The sequence below is a fragment of the Babylonia areolata genome, chromosome 12 (genome assembly GCF_041734735.1).
Source record: "Babylonia areolata isolate BAREFJ2019XMU chromosome 12, ASM4173473v1, whole genome shotgun sequence".
Taxonomy (NCBI): domain Eukaryota; kingdom Metazoa; phylum Mollusca; class Gastropoda; order Neogastropoda; family Buccinidae; genus Babylonia; species Babylonia areolata.
The window spans coordinates 22160711-22184359 of NC_134887.1; the positions used below are offsets into that span (position 1 = coordinate 22160711).

The 23649-nt window shown below is 46.6% G+C and overlaps 2 protein-coding genes across 2 annotated transcripts in view; one reads left to right on the forward strand and one right to left on the reverse strand.

The window, feature by feature from the left end:
* Positions 1-12663, reverse strand: part of LOC143288448 (integrator complex subunit 2-like) — a 53967-nt gene extending 41304 nt beyond the window's left edge. The window contains exons 1-2 of the mRNA XM_076596939.1: positions 12088-12663; positions 8663-8801 (exon numbers count right to left, since the gene is read on the reverse strand). Coding sequence (XP_076453054.1) covers positions 8663-8801; positions 12088-12386 — 438 coding nt within the window. The 5' untranslated portion in view covers positions 12387-12663. The remainder of the gene's footprint in view (positions 1-8662; positions 8802-12087) is intronic.
* Positions 12664-20548: 7885 nt separating this feature from the next.
* The window catches only part of LOC143287865 (SCO-spondin-like), a 104417-nt gene continuing 101316 nt past the window's right edge, over positions 20549-23649 (forward strand). The window contains exon 1 of the mRNA XM_076596102.1: positions 20549-20710. Within this exon, the coding sequence (XP_076452217.1) occupies positions 20619-20710 (92 nt within the window). The 5' untranslated portion in view covers positions 20549-20618. The remainder of the gene's footprint in view (positions 20711-23649) is intronic.

Here is a 23649-nt window from a genome sequence, read left to right on the forward strand (position 1 = left end):
CCTGCAGCGATATCTTTCTTGTAATTCTCATTGAGGGAGATGAGAAGGCGCCTCTGAGAAGAACGCCTATGGCGAGACCTATCCCAATAGTATTTGAGGCACCGAACGGGGCAGAGATGCCTATCTTCATCGTCTTGGGCAAGAATATCAGACAAAGGTCTGACCCTCAGAGAGGGGGAAGGGACCTCGGGGTCTTGGTTCTTAGCCAGAAACTCTGGAAGGAAACGAAGAGTGATGGAACCATCTCTGTGGAATGCTAGATCTTGTGGCATACCACTAAGACCATGAATCTCACTTCTACAACGGCCCGTGGCCAGCAACAGAAGGAAAGTGGTCTTGAGAGTGAGCAGGTCAAAAGGAATAGTCCCCAATGGCTCAAAGGGCTGTTTTCGAATGAAATCCAGCACCAGGAACAAGTCCCAGAGGGGCACTCTTCTGGGATTCCTAGCTTCCTTCAGAGAGGCACCCCTAGCCACTTCTCTGAGCAGGAAATCAGCTTCAAAAGCGGGACCACCTAGCTGTTTGATAGTGGTACAAATGGCAGACCTGTACCCTCTCACAGAACTAGCAGACAGGTTGAGAACCGAGGAGCAGTGAGCCAGAAAGTTGGCCAGCTGCATGCTCGTAGGGTTAGTAGGGGGAATGTTCTGAGCTGTACACCAACTCAGCCATTTCTTCCAGCGAAAGTCATACAAGGTCTCTGTTTCCTCCCTCCGGGCTTTGGAGACTATGGAGAGGAGGTCGGAGGAGGCACCCCCCTTGGTCAGCGCGGCCGACACAGAGGCTGACCGAGGGGTGGAAGACTTCAATGGTGATGCTGACAGTTCCGCCCGCACAGCAGCCACGCGTGCAGGTGGAGCATTTGAGGATTGGAGTGAGGAATGCCCGAACGAGGCTGCCTCAGCAGATGAGGTTTGGTTTCCAGTTCCAGTGGTGGAACATGTGTCAGGGACTGAAGGACCGGAAACCAGGGCTGGGCTGGCCATTTCGGCGCAATGAGGATCAGCTGCGGGCGTTCCAACCTGGCTTTCGGTATCACCTTGGACAGGATTGGAAAGGGAGGAAACGTGTAGGCAATCAGACTGCTCCAGTCTAGAGAGAGAGCATCCACTGCCCATGCTTCTGGGTCGGCGACCGGAGAGACGTAAGTGGGGAGTCTCTTGCTGAACCTTGTCGCAAACAGGTCCACCATCGGCCGGAACCACTGTTCCCACACTTCTTGCAGGGCGTCCTTGTCCAGGGTCCACTCTGTGTGTATGACACTCTTGGACCTGCTGAGAGCATCTGCCAAAATGTTGTCTTTCCCTGCTATGTGTCTCGCTGAAAGTGTAATGCCCTTGCTGTGGCACCAACGGAGGAGAGCCTCGGTCCGCAGAGAGAGGTCTGCCGAGTGCGCTCCCCCCCCTTTGTTCACGTAACATGCGACTGTTGTATTGTCCGTGAACAAGCGAATGGTCTTGCCGTTGGCCTCCGCCATGAAGTGCTGGAGAGCCCTGCGAACTGCCTCCAGTTCCAGAACATTGATGTGGCATAGGCGCTCCTCCGGGGACCAAGTCCCTGCTGCATGGAGTGAGTCCATGTGGGCTCCCCAGCCCAGGGAGGAGGCGTCTGTGAATAGTGCCACCTGAAGAGTAGGTGGGGCTATGGGCACCCCCTGTGTCAGAAGAGGGGTGGTTAACCACTCTGATGTCACCTCGAGGAACCACTCGCCCAGACATATCCGGGTATCCCATGGCTGAGTGCTCTGGGACCACCGTAGCCTGAGTGCCCTCTGAAGAGGGCGCTTGAGAACCCTGCCCAGAGGGATGAGAGGTGCCATGGACTCCATCATGCCCAGGAGGGAAGAAAGTGTCCGCGCTGTTGCTTGGGAGGAATGGCGCAAGTGGTTGAGGAGGCCTGCCAGACGGTCCCACCGATCTGGCGTCGGAGAGACTATCATAGACCGCGTGTCGAATCTCATCCCTAAGAAGTCGAAGGACTGGCTCGGGGACAGATCGCATTTCTCCTGGTTCGTGATGAAGCCCAGATGGGAGCACAGGTCTAGAAGTCTGGCTGTATGACTCTGGCACAGAGCCTGTGGCTGGGCCAGAATAAGCCAGTCGTCCAGGTACACACAGAGCCGAATGGACTCCGACCGGACGATTGACACCAATTCCCGCACCACCTTGGTAAACAGGAAAGGGGCAAGGGACAGACCAAATGGGAGGACAGAGAACTGGAACACTCTGTCCCTCCACACAAACCTCAGGTACCGGTGGGATGCCGGGTGGATGAGGATATGGAAATAAGCATCTTTCAGATCGATGGACGTCGCCCAATCGTCCCGTTGCATGGTCTCCCGAATCTGTGCCTGTGTGTCCATCTTGAATTTCATCTTGGGGAGGAATCTGTTGAGGGGGGGCAAGTCCAGGACTGGTCTCCACCCTCCGGAGACTTTTGGAATCACGAACAACCGGCCGTAAAAACCGGGGCCCGGGTCCGAGAGTTGAGATATCGCCCCTATGAGGAGTAGGCGCGATATCTCTTTCTCTAAGACGCTCTCCTGCTCCATCGAGCTGGGCACATAAGGAGGAGGAGTGGATCTTAGAGGGGGGCGGTCCCCCACCCAAGGGAGCATGTACCCCAACTCTAGCACCAAAACAATCCAGTTGTTGAGTCCCAGAGCACGCCACTGATGAGCGTGCCGGGACAAGTTTCCTACTTGGAGGGGCTGAACGACTGGCGGTGCTGAATCGGGGCCCAGTCATTGGGGGTGCTGCCTTCTGGCCTTGGGCATGGCCGGACGGCTTGGACGGCCATGAGGTGGTTTGTTCCTCTGCCGCTGGTTCTGAGCACGCCGCTTTGACTTAGGAGGGGAGGTATATGGAGGAGCCCTGGTGGCGGGTCTCTTCAATGGCATAGAACCCTGGTGCCCCTGGGAGGAGTGGGCTAAATATGAGGCCACCTCCCTGTTTGTCTCTGCCCTGTGGCTGACAAAATGCGGCGCATACTGGCCGAAGAGGGAGTGCTGCTGTGCTGGGATGGACCGCAGGGCAGCCCTCTCCTCTATTGGAATGTTAGAGAGGCGGAGAACAGCATCCCGCCGCGCTAGCACAGTACTGAAGTGAAGGCTGGTAGCTGCGTCTGCAGCTGCCGTGAGACCAGACGCTACTCGATTGCCAAAAGTGTTTAACCTCGGGTCTGAGAAGAGGCCAGGCAGGCCAGAGGAAGGAGACTCCGTGTCCTGCTGAACTGGACGTCGTTCCCACAGCTCATTGGCTCTGTGGAGGAACGCGTCAAAGAAGGTATAAGCCGTGGAAACCTCGAGGAGGCAGCGGCGGGCCAGTTTGTCCCACTCTGCAAATGTCTTAAAGGGAAGAGTAGCTGAGGTGGGGAAGGTGGTGCGCTGTGAGACCAACATCCTGTCCTGCGCGGAGGGCTCTGCTTCCCTGTAGGCAGGGTGGTCCTGTGTTTTCCAGGACCACACTCCTCCCTTGGAGGGATCTTTAAGGAACTTGCCTGGGGCAAAAGCGGCCGGGGCAGAGAGGGACTCCCTGCCTGGAGGAGGGATGGAAGCAGCACCCCTGACGGTGCGGGCTGGCTTATTAAGCCACTCCTGAGCCATTTCTGGCACTCTGAGTCACCTTGTGGTTCTGGAGTTAGAGTCACCTGACCGTAGTAGGGTTAAGGGTGACAAAGTTGCCTGAGGGACTGATTCAGCATGCGTGACCCTATTGGGGAGGGTCAGTTCGAGCTCGGCAAAGTCCGAGTTTGGTTCAGGCTGGTCCCTAGGGAGGCGTGGGCTCCATCTGTCGCACTGGGATGGGGGCGAAGAGTGCTCATCCGCTTGTTCGTCCTCATCCGAAGACAGGGGCTGTCCCTCTTGTTCACAGTCCATCCCCTGCTGGGTGCCATCCCAAGTGGATGTACCCACGGGGGCGTCCTGTGGGCTGTGGTCAGCCCAGCGGGATGAGCTGGGGCGATCCCGAGCAGGGACCCTGGTCTCCTCTGTTATGTCCTTGACACCTGAAGAGGGTGGGGAGTGTGTGGACCGTAGGTCCAACCATGCTTGGGATGGTGGGTGCCACACCTTCTCACAGAGAGCGTCCCTGGACGCCAGAGGGACCCACGAGTGCTGTGAGGGGACAAACACCCACTCATCTCCTTTTAGGACCGAGGGCTGGGTAGGTGGGAACGGCAGGCTCCCACGGGCTGAGCGGGGCCCCTCAGCTGCCGTCGGTCCTGAAAAGGAAGCCGTAGTGACCGTGGAGGTCACCTGCGTGCTGGCAGAGGACCGATTCGAGGCTGTAGTGTTAATACTGGTCGAGGAGCTCGACCTGCCCGACGAGGAGTCAATCCCTCTCGTCGGGGCTGTGTGTGTCACTCTGTGGTCTGTCCTGGGTTGGGTCCGGTGGGGAGAGGACCAGGGGTTAGTCCCTGGTCCTCCCGGGAACCCAGCATGCACCATAGGTGCACCCCAGTACGGGTAGAATGGGGGATACCACCCGTGGGCACCAGCCATCCCGTGACCCCAGCCCCAAGGGTCACTGGCGCCTTGACCTCGCTGAAGGGAAAAACCTGGCCAAGTCGGAGGGAGGTCAGGTCCGACTTGGGTGTCAGACAGGCCGAAAGGCCGGCGGTCTGACTGCCCGGAACCGCCTGACACGCGCAGGACTCCCCCAGCAGGGGAGACCGGCCGGATAGCGGGAAGACCTGCGGAGCAGGTTGCCACGCGCCCCGAATCCCCTCCCGTGGGGAGGCTGGGGTGGCTTGGCCCGGGGTGGGCAAAGTGGAGGCCCCCCCCGGAACCAAATGTTTTTCTCCCCCAGAAGGAGGTGGGGGAGGGGGGTCGACCGAGAAGGGAGGAGGGGGAACAGCACTGGGGCCCCTGAGGGCCGTCTCCGTGTGGGGACCCGGGTAACGGCGGGGGGCGGCCTCCCCTTGGGAGTCCGCACCCAGCCGCGAGTTCCCACCACCAAGAGAGGATGTGCTACTCCCCCCTCCACCTGCCTCGCGCTGGGACACCTCGGGAGGCGACGCTCGTATCCCTTTCCCCCCGGTCCCCTTCATGACCGTTTTATCGGGACGAGCGTCCCCTCCGCGATCTGCGTCTGCAGACGCATCGCCGCAGTCCCTATCGGGAGAAATCATGAGCTCCGGGCCTGGGAGAGTCTCTTGCCGAGTATCTTTCCCAGCATCATGATCCCTGCCTTCGTAGGATGGCATACGAGGCATGGTACCGCGTGTAAGCACCCAGCGAACAATTCGATCCCCAACAGAGAAAGGAAAGACAGGATCGACTCAGAGGTAGAAAAATAAGAAGGAATCGAGGGGGCCGAGTCGAAACGAGTACACAGAATGTAAGAACAATATACAGGCAAGCCGCATACAACAAAATAAGGCCAAATGAAAACGCTTAATAGCCAAAAAAAGCGTTAGACGAGACAGAGCGAAAACCTGGACGACTGGCTTATTCTGGCCCAGTCACAGGCTCTGTGCCAGAGTCATACAGCCAGACTTCTAGACCTGTGCTCCCATCTGGGCTTCATCACGAACCAGGAGAAATGCGATCTGTCTCCAAGCCAGTCCTTCGACTTCTTAGGGATGAGATTCGACACGCGGTCTATGATAGTCTCTCCGACGCCAGATCGGTGGGACCGTCTGGCAGGCCTCCTCAACCACTTGCGCCATTCCTCCCAAGCAACAGCGCGGACACTTTCTTCCCTCCTGGGCATGATGGAGTCCATGGCACCTCTCATCCCTCTGGGCAGGGTTCTCAAGCGCCCTCTTCAGAGTGCACTCAGGCTACGGTGGTCCCAGAGCACTCAGCCATGGGATACCCGGATATGTCTGGGCGAGTGGTTCCTCGAGGTGACATCAGAGTGGTTAACCACCCCTCTTCTGACACAGGGGGTGCCCATAGCCCCACCTACTCTTCAGGTGGCACTATTCACAGACGCCTCCTCCCTGGGCTGGGGAGCCCACATGGACTCACTCCATGCAGCAGGGACTTGGTCCCCGGAGGAGCGCCTATGCCACATCAATGTTCTGGAACTGGAGGCAGTTCGCAGGGCTCTCCAGCACTTCATGGCGGAGGCCAACGGCAAGACCATTCGCTTGTTCACGGACAATACAACAGTCGCATGTTACGTGAACAAAGGGGGGGGGAGCGCACTCGGCAGACCTCTCTCTGCGGACCGAGGCTCTCCTCCGTTGGTGCCACAGCAAGGGCATTACACTTTCAGCGAGACGCATAGCAGGGAAAGACAACATTTTGGCAGATGCTCTCAGCAGGTCCAAGAGTGTCATACACAAAGAGTGGACCCTGGACAAGGACACTCTGCAAGGAGTGTGGGAACAGTGGTTCCGGCCGATGGTGGACCTGTTTGCGACAAGGTTCAGCAAGAGACTCCCCACTTACGTCTCTCCGGTCGCCGACCCAGAAGCATGGGCAGTGGATGCTCTCTCTCTAGACTGGAGCAGTCTGATTGCCTACACGTTTCCTCCCTTTCCAATCCTGTCCAAGGTGATACGGAAAGCCAGGTTGGAACGCCCGCAGCTGATCCTCATTGCGCCGAAATGGCCAGCCCAGCCCTGGTTTCCGGTCCTTCAGTCCCTGACACATGTTCCACCACTGGAACTGGAAACCAAACCTCATCTGCTGAGGCAGCCTCGTTCGGGCATTCCTCACTCCAATCCTCAAATGCTCCACCTGCACGCGTGGCTGCTGTGCGGGCGGAACTGTCAGCATCACCATTGAAGTCTTCCACCCCTCGGTCAGCCTCTGTGTCGGCCGCGCTGACCAAGGGGGGTGCCTCCTCCGACCTCCTCTCCATAGTCTCCAAAGCCAGGAGGGAGGAAACAGAGACCTTGTATGACTTTCGCTGGAAGAAATGGCTGAGTTGGTGTACAGCTCAGAACATTCCCCCTACTAACCCTACGAGCATGCAGCTGGCCAACTTTCTGGCTCACTGCTCCTCGGTTCTCAACCTGTCTGCTAGTTCTGTGAGAGGGTACAGGTCTGCCATTTGTACCACTATCAAACAGCTAGGTGGTCCTGCTTTTGAAGCTGATTTCCTGCTCAGAGAAGTGGCTAGGGGTGCCTCTCTGAAGGAAGCTAGGAATCCCAGAAGAGTGCCCCTCTGGGACTTGTTCCTGGTGCTGGATTTCATTCGAAAACAGCCCTTTGAGCCATTGGGGACTATTCCTTTTGACCTGCTCACTCTCAAGACCACTTTCCTTCTGTTGCTGGCCACGGGCCGTCGTAGAAGTGAGATTCATGGTCTTAGTGGTATGCCACAAGATCTAGCATTCCACAGAGATGGTTCCATCACTCTTCGTTTCCTTCCAGAGTTTCTGGCTAAGAACCAAGACCCCGAGGTCCCTTCCCCCTCTCTGAGGGTCAGACCTTTGTCTGATATTCTTGCCCAAGATGATGAAGATAGGCATCTCTGCCCCGTTCGGTGCCTCAAATACTATTGGGATAGGTCTCGCCATCGGCGTTCTTCTCAGAAGCGCCTTCTCATCTCCCTCAATGAGAATTACAAGAAAGATATCGCTGCAGGCACCATTTCCCGCTGGGTTTCCCAAGTCATTCGTAGAGCCTACTCTCATGCACACAAGGATATCAGTTGTCTTAATCCCAGAACACACGAAGTGCGGGCCATAGCTACTTCGGCTGCTTTCCAGCACTTGGTACCACTGCAGCATGTCTTGGAGGCAGCCTTCTGGCGGTCTGAGAATCCCTTCATCAACTTCTACCTCCGGGATTTCCGTATGACCAGGGCTGACGGTTCCAAGGGGATTTCCTTTGTCGCAGCTAACACTGCCGTCTCAGTTTCAAGGGCTCCCCATACGAACCAGTAGGCGTTGCCCTCCTCCATTTGCTTTAAATTCTGCATCAGTTTGACATGGTACAGTATATGACACCAAAAGGAGGAGTTTGTATTATACTCCATGTTTGGTGTTTACATATACTTACCATGTCAAACTTGAATGCCCGCCCGTCCGTCCCCGCGTCTCCGCCGTGGTTCTCATGGGGCATTTTTGTTCATGGCCACGGAATGATTCAGCGCTTATAGCTGTTAGAGGCGTTTGATTGGCTAAGAGCGGGCCAGACTAAGAGGGGCGTCTTTTCACTGTTAGCCGCGCGAAATTTGGCCAAACAGAGCAAACCATAGGCCTAGTTTGCATCAGTTTGACATGGTACAGTATATGACACCAAAATAACTTCCAAGCTTAGCAAAAGAAGTTCCTGTTTGAATAAAAAATGATAAAAATGACTGCTCTGATAATAAAAAAATATATAAATATAACAGTAAATTCAGTTTGCACATAGTTATAAGTTTGGCTTCTTTTTTAATTTTTGTGTGTGTGCCCATCCCAGAGGTGCAATATTGTTTTAAACAAGATGACTGGAAAGAACTGAATTTTCCCCATTTTTATGCCAAATTTTGTGTCAACTGACAAAGTATTTGCAGAGAAAATGGCAATGATAAAGTTTACCACAGACACACAGACACAAACACACACACACACAGACAACCGAACACCGGCTTAAAGCAGACTCACTTTGTTTACACAAGTGAGTCAAAAATGACCAAAGAAAATTAAATTAGGTCAATCTAGTCTCTTCAACAAAGAATATAGTAAAACTGAAATTTTATGAACTAACGAAACTGACCTCAGATACCACAAAGAGAAGCTGGCTGAGGATAAGGCGAATACGTCGGGCGGCATCACTTCTCTCAAACTCCAGTGCCAGACCATTTGACAGCTGCATGATCAGCACACTTTCTGTCTGATTGCCTCCAGATTTGGCTCTATAACAGATACAATCAGTATTAAAACTGTTAAATTGTTATTTTTTTTCCCTTTATGCGTGGAAGCACACATTTTCAGCCTAATCAAATTAAAGAACTGGAGTCTAGGCTGTCACAAGAGGGCAAGTCCTCTCCTCTAGGGCAATAACTCACAGTCAAAGAGCCAGGAACAAACAGACTGCTGGAAAGTTCCATGTTCATCTTGGATCTTGTACATGCGATGCGCATTACGAAATTGCAAGCAATCCAAATGGCGATCAACATCTAAACGACAAAAGTAGGAAATGTTCTGTCCTCCATTTCTTCAGTGATAGCCTCCATTGGTACAAGTACAACCAAACACTGTACAATAAAGTGCCATCATATGCACAATAACTTGAATAAGAATTTTAACCAATATATGAAGCAAAAAGTTGAAAAAAAGAAGCTTGTTGTTTTTTATGTTCTGCCTCTCTGAGTCTCTTGATTTCATTCATTGCTTGCAATTTGGGAGAGCTAATCAAGTTTAAGAGCAAAGATAATGTGACACACCTTTATAACTTATATAAGTCAGTAAACATGGAACTCTCCAGCGGTCTATTCAACTTCAAGACTGTGATGTAAGCAAGCTGAAATATATGATTATGAGCACCCTGTCACAGTCATTAATTAAACATGATTATGATAATGATAATGCCAAACATTTGATTTTAATCTGGCTTTTGAGCACAAAGAGAGAGAGAGAGAGAGAAGACAAAATTCTTTATTTTCGGGGATAACAGATCAGCACTCACTGGTTTTCTTTTTGACAATCTAGTCCCCACCCTGAACAGGGTTTACACTAAAAATCATAAGCATGGTAATAATAAGATAAATATAAGAGAAAAAAACCCCAATAAGAACACACACTCACACATGTATGCACACAGAAACACACAAACAAGACATGGTGTTGATAAAATACAAAAGAAAAAGAAACATAAAGAACACACACACACACACACACACACACACACACACACACACACACAGATGCACACACAAAATACACCAGAAAATGAACACACACACACACACACACACACACACACACACACACACACACACACACACACACACACACACTATGTTATGAAATGCTATACTATTGGAATTTATATTGAATACAGTAATTCTAGAGCTCCATACACATAGCAATGATTGGAGAAATAATAATGTTCTTTACCACAGGGACCATAAATATGAAATAAGTATACAAAACAAAACAAAACAAAACAAAAACAAGACAAAAAAAAAACAAAAACAAAAAAAAAAGAGAGAGAGAGAGAAAAGAAAAGAATGTCATAAGCTGTGTTGGTCTGGAAATTTGAGCAACACTCTCATATCATGAGTCAAAATGACATACTGAGTGACTATGGTTGACACTAGTCACAAATAACTGATTCTTTTTCTCTGGTTCTGTATGAAAATTGAAATGTTACTTTATTCCATTTTCTTCAGTAAAACCACTAATACAAGAGAGAGAGAGACTCAGAGAGAGAGAGAGAGAGAGAGAGAGAGAGAGAGACGAGAAAGAGAGAGTAAGAGAGAAGACAACATTCTTTATTTTCGGGGATAACAGATCAGCACTGGTTTTCTTTTTTACAATCTACTAGTCCCCACCCTGAACAGGGTTTACACTACATAATAATACATAGTCATAAGCATGGTAATAATAAGATAAATACAAGAGAAAAAAAACACAATAAGAACACACACTCACACATGCACACAGAGAGACACACACAAACAAGACATGGTATTGATAAAATACAAAAGAAAAAGAAACATTTAAAGAACACAAGCACACAGTCACACACACACACACACACACACACAAAATCCACTGTAAAATGAACACACACACAGACACACACACACACATCATGTTTTGAAATGCTATACTATTGGAATTTATAATGAATACAGTAACTACTACCGTTTTTCACTCACTGTACTCACATTACTAGAGCTCCGTTAGTCCATACACATAGCAATGATTGGAGAAAAAATGTTCTTTACCATAGGGAGCATACACATATATGAAATAAGTAATAAGTATACAAAAAAAAAAAAAAAAAAAAAAAGAGAGAGAGAGAGAGAAAAGAAAAGAATGTCATAAGCTGTGTTGGTCTGGAAATTTGAGCAACACTCTCATATCATGAATCAAAATGACACACTGACTATGGTTGACACTAGTCACAAATGATTGATTCAAATAATCTTTTTCTCTGGTTCTGTATGGAATATTACTTTATTTCATTTTCTTCAGTAAAACCACTAATACAACACAGAGAGAGAGAGAGAGAGAGAGAGAGAGAGAGAGAGAGAGAGAGAGAGAGAGAGAGAGAGAACAAAATTCTTTATTTTCGGGGATAACAGATCAGCACTGGTTTTCTTTTTTACAATCTAGTCCCCACCCTGAACAGGGTTTTCACTACATAATAATAGTTTTAATACATAAAGTCATAAGCATGGTAATAATAAGATAAATACAAGAGAAAAAAAAAAACACAATAAGAACACACACTCACACATGCACACAGACACACACACAAACAAGACATGGTGCTGATAAAATACAAAAGAAAAAGAAACATAAAGAAAACATACATACACAAAATACATTGGAAAATGAACATAAACACACACACTTTATAAGTTTATGTTATGAAATGCTATACTATTGGAATTTATATTGAATACAGTAATTCTAGAGCTCCATACACATAGCAATGATATGACTGGAGAAAAAATAATGTTCTTTACCACAGGGAGCATACATATGAAATAAGTAAACCAAAAAAGAAGACAATAAAATAAAAGAATGTCATAAGCTGTGTTGGTCTGGAAATTTGAGCAACACTCTCATATCATGAGTCAAAATGACACACTGACTATGGTTGACAATGACATTAGTCACAAATGACTGATTCTTTCTGTATGAAATCTTACTTTATTTCATTTTAGTAAAGTAAAACCACAAATACAAACTAAAGAGAGAAAGAGGGGGAGGGGGGAGGGAGGGGGGAGGGAAGGGGGAGGAAAAGAGAGAGAGAGAGAGAGAGAGAGAGAGAGAGAGAGAGAGAGAGATTTTGACGAAATCTTTCTCATTTAAATATAACAAATGAAGAAGATCTATTCCTGTCTATATGAGAATACTTTCGACACCAGTTCAAATAATAATAATAATTTTAAAAAATAAAATAAAAAAAATCATGATCGTCATGTGTGACGACCAAAACAAAAATAATGATTTTTTTCTCACCTGAGTTGCTGCTCTTTCTTCACGTCCTGTTCAAGCGAATGGAAATCGATAGACAGCAAACCAACGATATTATTGACCACTTCTAAGCCTGATAAAAAGATTAAAATGGACTTTCTAAGCGCAGCACCGCGTTCACTGGAATCCAAAGGAGAACATAAAGCCATCCTAACAAGGCCAGGCAGAACTGGACGAAGATCCGATTCACTGCATTTCCCCAGAGTGTCAATGTCCATGCTCTGCATCGCATCAAATATGTGCGTTTTGACAGGCACTTTCATTTTTGATCGCACTGATCTCATCGTGAAGTAAGTTATCAAGCACACCTTACTTTTCCAACACCAGTCAACTGTTCAACATCACAGGCGGCGCCTTTCAATGGACAGAACCATGTTTGTAGCATTTGTGATTTCTTCAGCAAAAGATCGTCATCGGGAAACTACTCCAGAGATACAGTGAGCGCACAAAATTAACGACCCCCACTAACAAATCTGCCCCAACCGCAATGTGCGTGTTGTTTCATTTGTTTGTTGCTGTTTGTTGTTGCCTTTGAGAGCTTTCGCGGGAGAAATCATACACTGCATGCATGTCAGGTCCTGGGCTCGTGTTCATCATTTTGTTGACTTCACTGAAGAAGCCGGCTGTTCACCGTCGGTGACAAGAGGCCACAGCCGCGCAGCAAATTTTTTTTTCTTAATGACTTCAGGCTTCAACAATGGACGTTTTAGCAGCAGCAGCAGCAGCAGTTGTAGAAGTATGGGCTTTTTGTGACCTCGATCGGTCCTTTTACGCCCCTTCTTGTTACAGACTTTCTTACTGGATTGCTTTGCATGCCTGCTCAATGAAAATATAAAATCCTACTCATCAAAATCTTGAAAACTCTTTTGCATTTTGGGATCACTGCCGAGCAGATTAAAAAACCCCAACTTATTAAGACTTTGTGCAGTTTTCACGTGAGTGTTCAGGCCGCTGTCCTGTTCCTTGATAAATCGATTAGTAAAACTGAACTCGCAGTTACGGATGTTAGTCTTCAGTACGATATCTTAAAGTGTTGCTTCACTATTCCTTAGCTTGTTTTATCATAGGTATTCTTAACGAACAATAAATTTTTGTCTGCATTGATTCTAAGTTACTCAATATCTCATATGTCTGGATTAAATCTCCTCTTAATCTTCTTCCTTTCAAATACGGTAACTGCAAATATACTATCTTAACCGTCAGGCTGAGTATGTCATACCTCTTCATTCCTTAAATATCTTGGTGGCTGTCTTTTGAACTTTTTTTTTCTGAAGCAACAGATTATCTCTTAAGATATGGTTACCATACTGCATTTCCATATGTGGCCGAACTAGGGCTTTGTACTGACAACTTTGAAGTATCTTTATCTATATAATCAATTAAAGGGCCTTTCTATTATACTTCATTGTTTTGGTTTGCTTTGGCAGTTGCCTTCTGTATGTGTGGATCAAAGGATAAGGTTTAATCAAAAATTACTCCCAGATTTTTTTCTTCTCCACAATCGGTAATAGGATCTATGCTATTGTTAAGTCGGATTTATTGCATATTCATGTTTGGGATTTTGTTCGCTTCCAGTATGTAGCGGGACTTTATATTTTTGAACTGACGTTAAAGTAAAGACTGCAAATTTCTGTTCACTCCTGTTTTACTGCAGTTGAACCTTCACCCGAAGAAACGCTATGAGACTAGGACTGACGATCAGTACTGAAGATCATCAGTACTACCTGAAAGCTGGCAGAAACATGATGCAGAGGAGATCGGGCTAGCCGAGTGGTTAGAGCGTTGGACTTTCAGTCTGATGGTCGCAAACGACGAAAGCAGACAACACGCTGGTTCGAAAACTGACAATCAAAACTGCTATCAACACATCCCGGTCACCTCCCTCCAGAGACCACCAACGCTGTCTGCAATGAACCCAGAGAGTCCAACTTTTACCTCCTGCCGAAAATCCACAAAGCCAACACACCAGGCAGACCCATAGTCTGCATGCTCCTGCCCAACTGTGCTGATTTCGGACACTCTCGACAGGATCTTCCAGCCCATTGTGGCCAAACTACCAACCTACATCAAAGACACCAACCACGCACTGTGGCTACTCGATGGTTTCTCATTCGAGGATGGGGACAACTCCGAAAGGTTTGTGTTCACAATGGACATAGTGTCTCTATACGTGAACATCCCTCATGGAGATGGCCTGCAGGCTCTGAAACACTTTCTGCAGAACAACAGCAGTGGACTCCATGTGCCCACCATTCTACGACTGGCAGAGCTCGTGCTCACCTTGAACTCCTTTGCTTTTGGAGAAAACCACTACCAGCAGACCAGAGGTGTGGCCATGGGGACAATAAATGGGACCAAGCTACGCCTGTTTGTTCGTCAGCTATGTTGAGCAACAAGCCCTCAGTGCATACGAAGGAACAGTGCCCGCCCTGTTCAAGCGATACATCGACGATTGCCTGGGAGTCGCCGCCTGCTCGAGAGATGATCTCCTCCACTTCATCAACCACATGTCCACATACCATCCCGCCCATCAGTACACCTTTGAAGTCTCTACCACTTCAGCCAACTTCCTCTACCTCACCATCTCCATAGAGCCTAACAGACCCACACTCTCCACGTCCATCTTCTACAAACCTACTGACTCTCATTCCTACTTACTATTCACTTCCAGCCACCCACCAGCCACCAAACAGCATCCCGTACTCCCAGTACCTCCTACTCAAGCGCATCTGCAGCAGCAGTTCGGACTTCGAGGAACAGGCTGTGAGGATGTGTACCTTCTTCAAGTTGAGGGACGGCAGTACCCCAGGGAGACAGTGCAGAGAGCCTTGGAGAGGGCACGCATGGTGTCCAGACAAGAAGCCCTTACCCCAGTCGAGAGGGAAAAACAAGAGGACCGACCAGTGGCAGCCATTCCCTACCACCCTCACAACCTTACCATCTATGACATCATCTGGAGAAACTTCCACATCATCAAAGAGAAACTTCCACATCATCCAGAATGACCCGGACCTGGGACAGACCGCAAGCACATGGAGTCTCACGTGATCAGCCGCCTGGGGACCATCCAGTCTGCAGGCATCAACACCAGAGTGATGGACCACAAGTGGCCCTGGGCCCTCTTCTCTCTCTTTTCTCCTCTCTTTTCACTGCTCCTGTCCACCTGCAATCCACCTTCAGACTCTCTCTCTCTCTCCCACTTTTTCTCTCCCCCCTCTCTCTCCTCCACTCTCTCTCTCTCCCTCCTCTTTTTCTCCCCCCCCCCCTTACACACACACACACTAACCAGCACACACATTCTTACATCTTTTAATCTTTTGGTAAACCACAACCCTCCCCCCCCCCCCCCAAACCCCTCTCACCCCCAGTGTTTAACCATCCCCCGTTCTTTTCCTTTGTAAATATTGCTCAGCTTTTTCTCTTTTCTCTTTTTTGTCCTTTAAAAAATATATATATATATATTTTTGATTACTTCTCACATTTTTTAGTTTTACCCCTGTCTTGGTTTTGTCCTCTCTTTTCTTCTCCATTCTTTACTTTTCTCCCCATGAAGAAGGGCCTAGGGTCCGAAACGTTGGGAAATTCCTTCACCAAAGGACCAGTTACCACCTACAGATCAGTTTGACCCATTTTTTCGCCTGATGGTCGCAGGTTAAATCGAATCTCGGTAACGGCACCTGGTGGGTAAAGAGTGGAGATTTTCCGATCTCCCAGGTCAACAAATATGCAGACCTGCTAGTGCCTGGACCCCCTTCACACGCAGAAGATCAAATACAAACATTAAGGATCCTGTAATCCATGTCGGTGTTTGGTGGGTTAGGAGACACGAAAATACCCAGCATGCATCAACTATGACGGAGTCGTAGAGGAAGGGCGGCGCTCTTAGTGTAGCGACGCGCTGTCCCTGGGCAGAGCAACCCGAATTTCACACAGAGGAATCTGTTATAAAAAAAAAAAGAAAAAAAAGAAAAGAAAAAAAGATCAATTACAATTAATGCTGCGAAAACCCAACTACAATAGGCGTACATCTTCAACCTTGAGCAGATCCTTCAGCCACACACGCCTACAACGACATCATGACTTATAATTATATTCTCATGTGAAGACAGAATACCATCAGACTGGTATGAAGCCAGACGTGTCGAAATAGAACAAGTGACTTGCAAAACTGATACTCTCATCCATTATAAAGAGGACCCGAGCAAAATGAACTCGGATATAGTGCATGCTGACAAGACAGAGCAATCGCTTGGAACAAACAACCACTGCTTTGCATCCATCAGGCCTCAAATTCTGGAAATGGGAATGTCAGCTACAGCAATGTCTGAACGATCACTAAACTCAATTACAGGCCTGTTGGCAAGGATCATATGTGCCACCCCAAAAGCCTGAAACTGACAAAGTAACTGACTGCAGAAGGCAAACGGAGAGATGTGTAGAGCGCACATTGAACCTTACTCGATAGAACACAGACTGTCTCCCTTTAAGGAGAAATTCCATGAAGAACTAGGTTTATCTTTGCAGAGCTCTGGAGAATAACTGACGCCCTCGTAAGCGATAAAGCAGCAAGGGATATTGAGTGGAGTGATGGCCTAGAGGTAACGCGTCCGCCAAAATAAGGAAGCAAGAGAATCTGAACGCGCTGGTTCGGATCACGGCTCAGTTACCAATATTTTCTCCCCCTCCACTAGACCTTGAGAGGTGGTCTAGACGCTAGTCATTCGGATGAGACGACAAACCGAGGTCCCGTGTGCAGCATGCACTTAGTGCACGTAAAAGAACCCACGGCAACAAAAGGGTTGTCCCTCGCAAAATTCTGTAGAAAAATCCATTTCGATAGGAAAAACAAATAAAACTGCCCGCAGAAAAAAAACAAAAAAAGGCTGGCGCTCTCAGTGTAGCGACGCGCTCTCCCTGGGGAGAGCAGCCCGAATTTCACACAGAGAAATCTGCTGTGACAAAAACAAAACAAAACAAACAACAACAACAAAAACAAAAGAAAAAAAAGAGAGAAGAAAAACTAAACAAAACAAAAACAAAAACAAAAAAACAACAACAATACAATATAATACAATACAACACAGTACAATACAGTACAATACAATCCCACAACTGAAGGCAGGGAAACAGGCCCCAAAAACCCACGTACACGACCTTCTCTGTCTCTGCTGGAGAGAGGGTGCAGTCCCTGTAATACGCTGAGCAGATGTCTAATTTGCTAACTGCATTGTAGTTCATCAGTTAGTAACTGTATGGTAAATTTGCAACTGAAAAAAAAGCTATTGCATGCTATTAACTGACAAGAAGGACTGACCACTGAACTAACCTTGAACAAGAGAGGCAAGGGCTTTCATGACTCATTTGTGATTTACACTTTATCCAGAAAAAATGTGAAAGTGTGTTCTGTATTTAATAATATAAAGCTTCGTGAGAAAAAAGAAAAGAAAAAAGAATTAGCAGGTTCGAACCAATCACATTCGGTTTAAGAATTAGTTGATTTACTCACAGCATTAAAGCGCACCTTCCAGTGACGCTCAGAGATTAATAAAACTTTTTTGCTTTTGGTTTGTATTGTTTTCTTGTGTTTTTTTGTTTGTTTGTTTTTTCCTCATAAATCGATTACAGTATCCGATGTGATAACCCGTTTAAATCTTATCTCAATGATTTGATTAAGAATTTTTGTTAGCGTCCGCGGTAAAGGAAATGTTTCCATCGCCTCTAGGGGACATGTAGCTGTTTTCTCCAAATCTGCGTGTTTGACAGACTTACAGAAATTGCAATGCGGTCCATTCAAATCTGCTTTAAAATATTCAAATGCAGTAAACACGCACGTCTATGGTGTCGTTAGTGTCAGTGTTTGTGTTCTGTCCAGAATCTGTACTTCCTTTCTTTTGACAAACTGAAAGCTTGGACAGAGAAATGGATTCTGTATTCTAATGTTGACAAATTTGAGGTGCTGCATGTTGGCAAAAAATAAAAACAAACAAACAAATACACTCAAAACCCCCGAAAAAACAATGCAACAAATAATGCTGCAAACAAGCGTAAGTTTGTTGCAGTTGAAAGGGTGCAGAGAAGAGCTGCAACGGTTGTACAAGAATGTAGGCAGATGGTTTATGATGATCAAATAACTTGATCAAAGTTATTTTCCCTTAATGGTAGATGGAATGGTGGTGACCACACTGAGACATATAAACCTTTTAACGGTCATGTTGATGTGTCTTGTGATCTGCAACTCAGTACAGTTCCACAAGAAATGCTGAAAGAGAAAAATGTTCAACGTTCAGATACTAATACAAGAAAGTTTTGCATCATCAACTGGTTCATTCAAGAATCAGCTGGACAATTCCATAAAAAAAATCAACTGTCTTTAGAGTGTGACCAGCAAATACACTGGATAGTGAAGCGTAGATAATTTACCAAAATTTCTACAAAAATATGTTATGTTACAAGGAAGAGACTATTTTAAAACTTCAAAGCTTGCCTTGTCCCTATCCTACTGCTGCTACTATGGAGTACAAGTTATCAATTTTTGATCCAAGTCCGTTTGGTTTCACTGTATGTTACACCGAGACTGCAGCAGGACTGTGTCAATGTGTGACACGGGCAGTGTTCAAGTATTGTCCTCTTGTAGACAACACGTACTTAGTCATTTCTTATCAGGAATGTATTGCATTTGTCGTTTTCATTAACATGCTATGTGTTCTGAAACTAACAACAGCATGGTTTTCTTTGCATCATAAGAATAGAATGGTATGAATGAGTGTTGTTACAGTTTACAGTTAATTATTTCACATTATAAAAAGGAACGTAAACTGACATTTATATATGATTGAATACATACAAATAAACTGTGCTAGCAATGGACAGTATTGGCTGTAAAATGGCGAAAATGTAATAAACAAACTAATGCAAAGATGTAGCTTTATGCCTAAACATAATAGATTACGATGAAATAGTAAAGTTTTGCTATGAAGAATATCTTGACATTCATATGCCAATATTTGTTGCTCCATTCTTTCATTATAACTATCTACACATGACTGACTGGAATTCATGGAAACTGTAATTGGGGTAATGGATTATTTTATATAGACTTCACTTCGACAAACGGACCTGAACAGAGAATAGTCAGCAATGCTATAATCATACCCATTGAGAGACATATTTCCTTAAAAAGATTTTTGTAAAGTATCTAGACTAAAGAAATCATCTGATTTTGTATTTGTATTTTGTATTTCTTTTTATCACAACAGATTTCTCTATTCTACAGAATTTTGCCAGGAACAACCCTTTTGTTGCCGTGGGTTCTTTTACGTGCACTAAGTGCATGTTGCACACGGGACCTCGGTTTGTCGTCTCATCCGAATGACTAGCGTCCAGACCACCACTCAAGGTCTAGTGGAGGGGGAGAAAATATCGGCGGCTGAGGCGTGATTCGAACCAGCGCGCTCAGATTCTCTCGCTTCCTAGGCGGACGCGTTACCTCTAGGCCATCACTCCACATGATGACATGATGACACTTCGTTCCCACCAGTTCATTTCATTTTGTGACACATCGCCCTTTTAGCTCACAAATTCTTCTTTTTTTTCTGTTCTTGAAAAAAAAAAAAAAATCTTTATCAAAGTTTCAGTTAAAAGTTAGCAGGTGGGTTGGTGCTCACGAGGCATCAAAAGTTAATAATTCTTGTGAGCCCGACGGTAGGGAAAGGGAGTTGCAACAGAGAGAGAAAAAAGAAAGAGAAAGAGAGAGCGAGAGGGACGGAGGGAGGCACACACACACACACACACACACACACACACACACACACACACACACACACACACACAGAGGATACATGAAAACACCATCAATACGCATGCTCTGTCTTTGCCTCGGCCTGATTTCATACCATGTTTGGTATGACAGACACAAAAATATTATTATTTCGCATTAGGCAAGGGATGCTGAGCTGACAAGAACATTCCACACTGCACATAATACAGAGAGAAAAACAACCGTCATCGTCTCCGACTTCATCATTCTTACTTCGTCTCTCCCCACCATCTTGTCATGAGAAAAGAAACCGGTTGGAAGCGGTTGACGATCCAGGGATTGCCCGCTGTGTCACGCGCATGGCGTCTTTAAGGAGATTACTATCGTCCAATTCCACAGAACATCTGCACCTCTTTAATCCCCACCGACGTCAATATGCTGACTTCTGCGCGAAAATGAAACGAAATTTCTTGCAATAATCAGCAAATATGATGGCTAGAATGTAGATCCCGATTGATTTTCCTGTTGTAATTTGTCTTGGGTTGCGGGGCTTAAGCCGGGGAGTTGTCTTTCGGTGATGATGCGGTCATTGATCAGCCCCACGACGATCAGCATATAACCCCCGGCCTGCCCCGCCACGTCAAGAGTTTCGGCTCGTCTTGACTAGACACTGTGTCTGTGTCTCGTCAACCTAGCTCTTTGTTTACAAGCTTCCTCAGCGAACTCTCCCCTGCTGAATCTGACCACTCGGCCAGTCACCATGGGGACCCCGGGCATCATGCCCACTCTATTCTCCGCCACTGTCCTCTGGATTCTTCTGACCGCTCCCGTCCCCAACGTTTCTGCCAAAAGGTAAAAAACAAAACAAAACAACAACAACAACAACAACAAAACCCATACAGTTATGATTCTGCTCGTTGAAGATAAATTTCCCTCGTAACTATCATCATGTCTTATGCAATGTTGCATAGGTTACGTTTTCTTTGTTTAAAATCAGTATTCTTACGTTAACACTGTGTTTCTTTCTGTGTTTGTTTCTTTTAATATCAGGGCATTGTATTGCAAAAAAAACAAACAAAAAAACATTTTGAAATGGAAAAACCATGCGAAAATATTATACTCTTTATGTCATTTCAGTATTTCTTTGGAGCTCGAGACAACGTCATATTTTTTCCGGATGCTACCTGCTCCCCATTCATATAAGACATTTGCCAAGATAATGGTTTGGAAACAGAAAGTATCAGAGGATAAAAGCGAAGACAAACAACCCTTCCGGAGCTTTGAAAATGACAGCCCAAACGCGAGTAAAGAAAATAGGGTCGATAAGAAGAAGGCGTAAAAATACATAGCTACAGCAGAGAGAACCATGTGGACATGAAAGCAGAAACACTCTACCCTTCAATAATAGTAAGTGGCAGGGGGAGGGTGGCTGGGAACGTCATTTGGACAGGAAAGTACATAACCTAACTTGAATCATCTAGCGACAGATACAATGAAGGAGGTACATTTTCATTGTACATGTGATAATAACCAAAGCACGATGTGCGACGCCTCATGTAGAACACGGTTTTAATGATGCAGTGTCTATTATCATGTTTGTATGTTACAAGTCTACTGTTTAAAAGAACCTCGTGCCTGACTTATCTTTTTTCTATTTTTGCATTGTGATTAACGCCTCAGTTCTGTCATGACTCCGCGATTAACTGGCTATAAACGAAGCCAATAAACAACACTCCCACAGCGCATCTACTTATAAAACCTAAACAATAAATAATAACGACACATCCACATCTAAAATCTCAACAATGACAACAAAACATCCACGTCTTCTTCTTCATCATCTTCTGCGATCGTGGGCTGCAACTCCCACGTTCACTCGTAGGTACACGAGTGGGCTTTTACCGTTTTAACCCCGCCATGTAGGCAGCCATACTCCGTTTTCAGGGGTGTGCATGTTGGGTATGTGTTTTTTTTTTTTCTTTCCATAACCCAGCGAACGCTGACATGGATTACAGGATTCTTAACGTGCGTATTTGATCTTCTGCGTGCGTATACACACGCATGGGGTCAGGCACAAGCAGGTCTGCACATATGTTGACCTGGGAGATCGGAAAAATCTCCACCTTTTACCCACCAGGCGCCGTTACCGAGATTTGAACCCCGGACCCTCACATTGAAAGTCCAACGCTGTAACCACTCGGCTATTGCGCCCGTCACAGCGAAACGCCAAAAGAAAAAAAGCCCACTCACAACCGAAACCAAGTCACAGTGTTTCCTTTAAACACAAACTGTTGTTGTCCACATGAAGTTCGAACTGCAACGTCAACAAACCAGCACATACCAACATGCCACGCTTTCTCCAAAAAAATGAATAAAGGTTTTCACACTCATGTATGTGTGGCGTGATAAAAGCCCAGGCATGGTGGGAAGAAAGAGACAGGAACCAAAAATATGTAGATCTAGGTAGGCCTATACGCAGAAGACGTCTCCAGCAAACAAGCTAATGTTGCTACGATCAAGGTCTGCATTTATTTCATTTTGTTTGTTCGTTTGTTTGGTCGTTGGCGCGCGTGTGCATGCATGTGATATATATATATATATATATATATATATATATATATATATATATAGAGAGAGAGAGAGAGAGAGAGAGAGAGAGAGAGAGATGTATATATATATATATATGAGTATATATATATATATATATGTGTGTGTGTGTGTGTGTGTGTGTGTGTGTGTGTGTGTGTGTTTAAAGAGAAAAAAGAAAAACGAAAAACAAACACACCAATCTGTCAAATATTCCAAATTTTCGGAACGATCACGTTCCTTACTCAAGGGGTAAGTTGTATGGAGTGAAACAAGGTTGTGTCCTCGCGCCGACCCTCTTCACGATCTTCTTCAGCATGATGCTCCAACAGGCCACTGAAGATCTTGGCGACGACGACGGTATCTTCATCAGATACCGCACTGATGGCAGCCTATTCAACCTGAGGCGGCTACAGGCCCACACCAAGACACTGGAGCAACTCATCAGAGAGCTTCTGTTTGCCGACAATGCTGCCCTCGTCGCCCATACAGAAGCGGCCCTGCAGCGTATAACGTCCTGCTTCGCAGAGGCTGCGCAGCTCTTCGGCCTAGAAGTCAGTCTGAAAAAGACGGAAGTTCTCCACCAGCCTGCCCCACGGGAAGAATTCCACGCTCCTCACATCAACATCGGTGAGACAGAGCTGAAGTCGGTCCACCAGTTCAGCTACCTAGGCTGCACCATCTCGTCTGACGCCCAGATCGACAAGGAGATCGACAACAGACTTGCAAAGGCAAACAGCGCATTCGGCAGGCTGTACAAGAGAGTGTGGAACAACAAACACCTGAAGAAAGACACAAAGATCAGCGTGTACAGAGCTGTTGTACTGCCCACCCTGTTGTATGGCTCCGAAACCTGGGTCACCTACCGGCACCACATACGACTGCTTGATCGCTTTCACCAGCGCTGCCTTCGCACCATCCTCAGCATCCACTGGAGTGACTACATCACAAATGTCGAGGTCCTGGAGCAGGCAAAGACTATCAGCATCGAGGCAGTGCTGCTAAAGACCCAGCTACGTTGGGCAGGGCACGTGTCCAGGATGGAGGACCACCGCCTGCCCAAGATCGCGCTGTATGGCGAACTGTCCACTGGCCACCGTGACAGAGGAGCACCCAAGAAGAGATACAAAGACTCCTTGAAGAAAGCTCTCGGTGCCTGTCACATTGACCATCGCCAGTGGTCCGCAGTAGCCGCTGATCGAGAG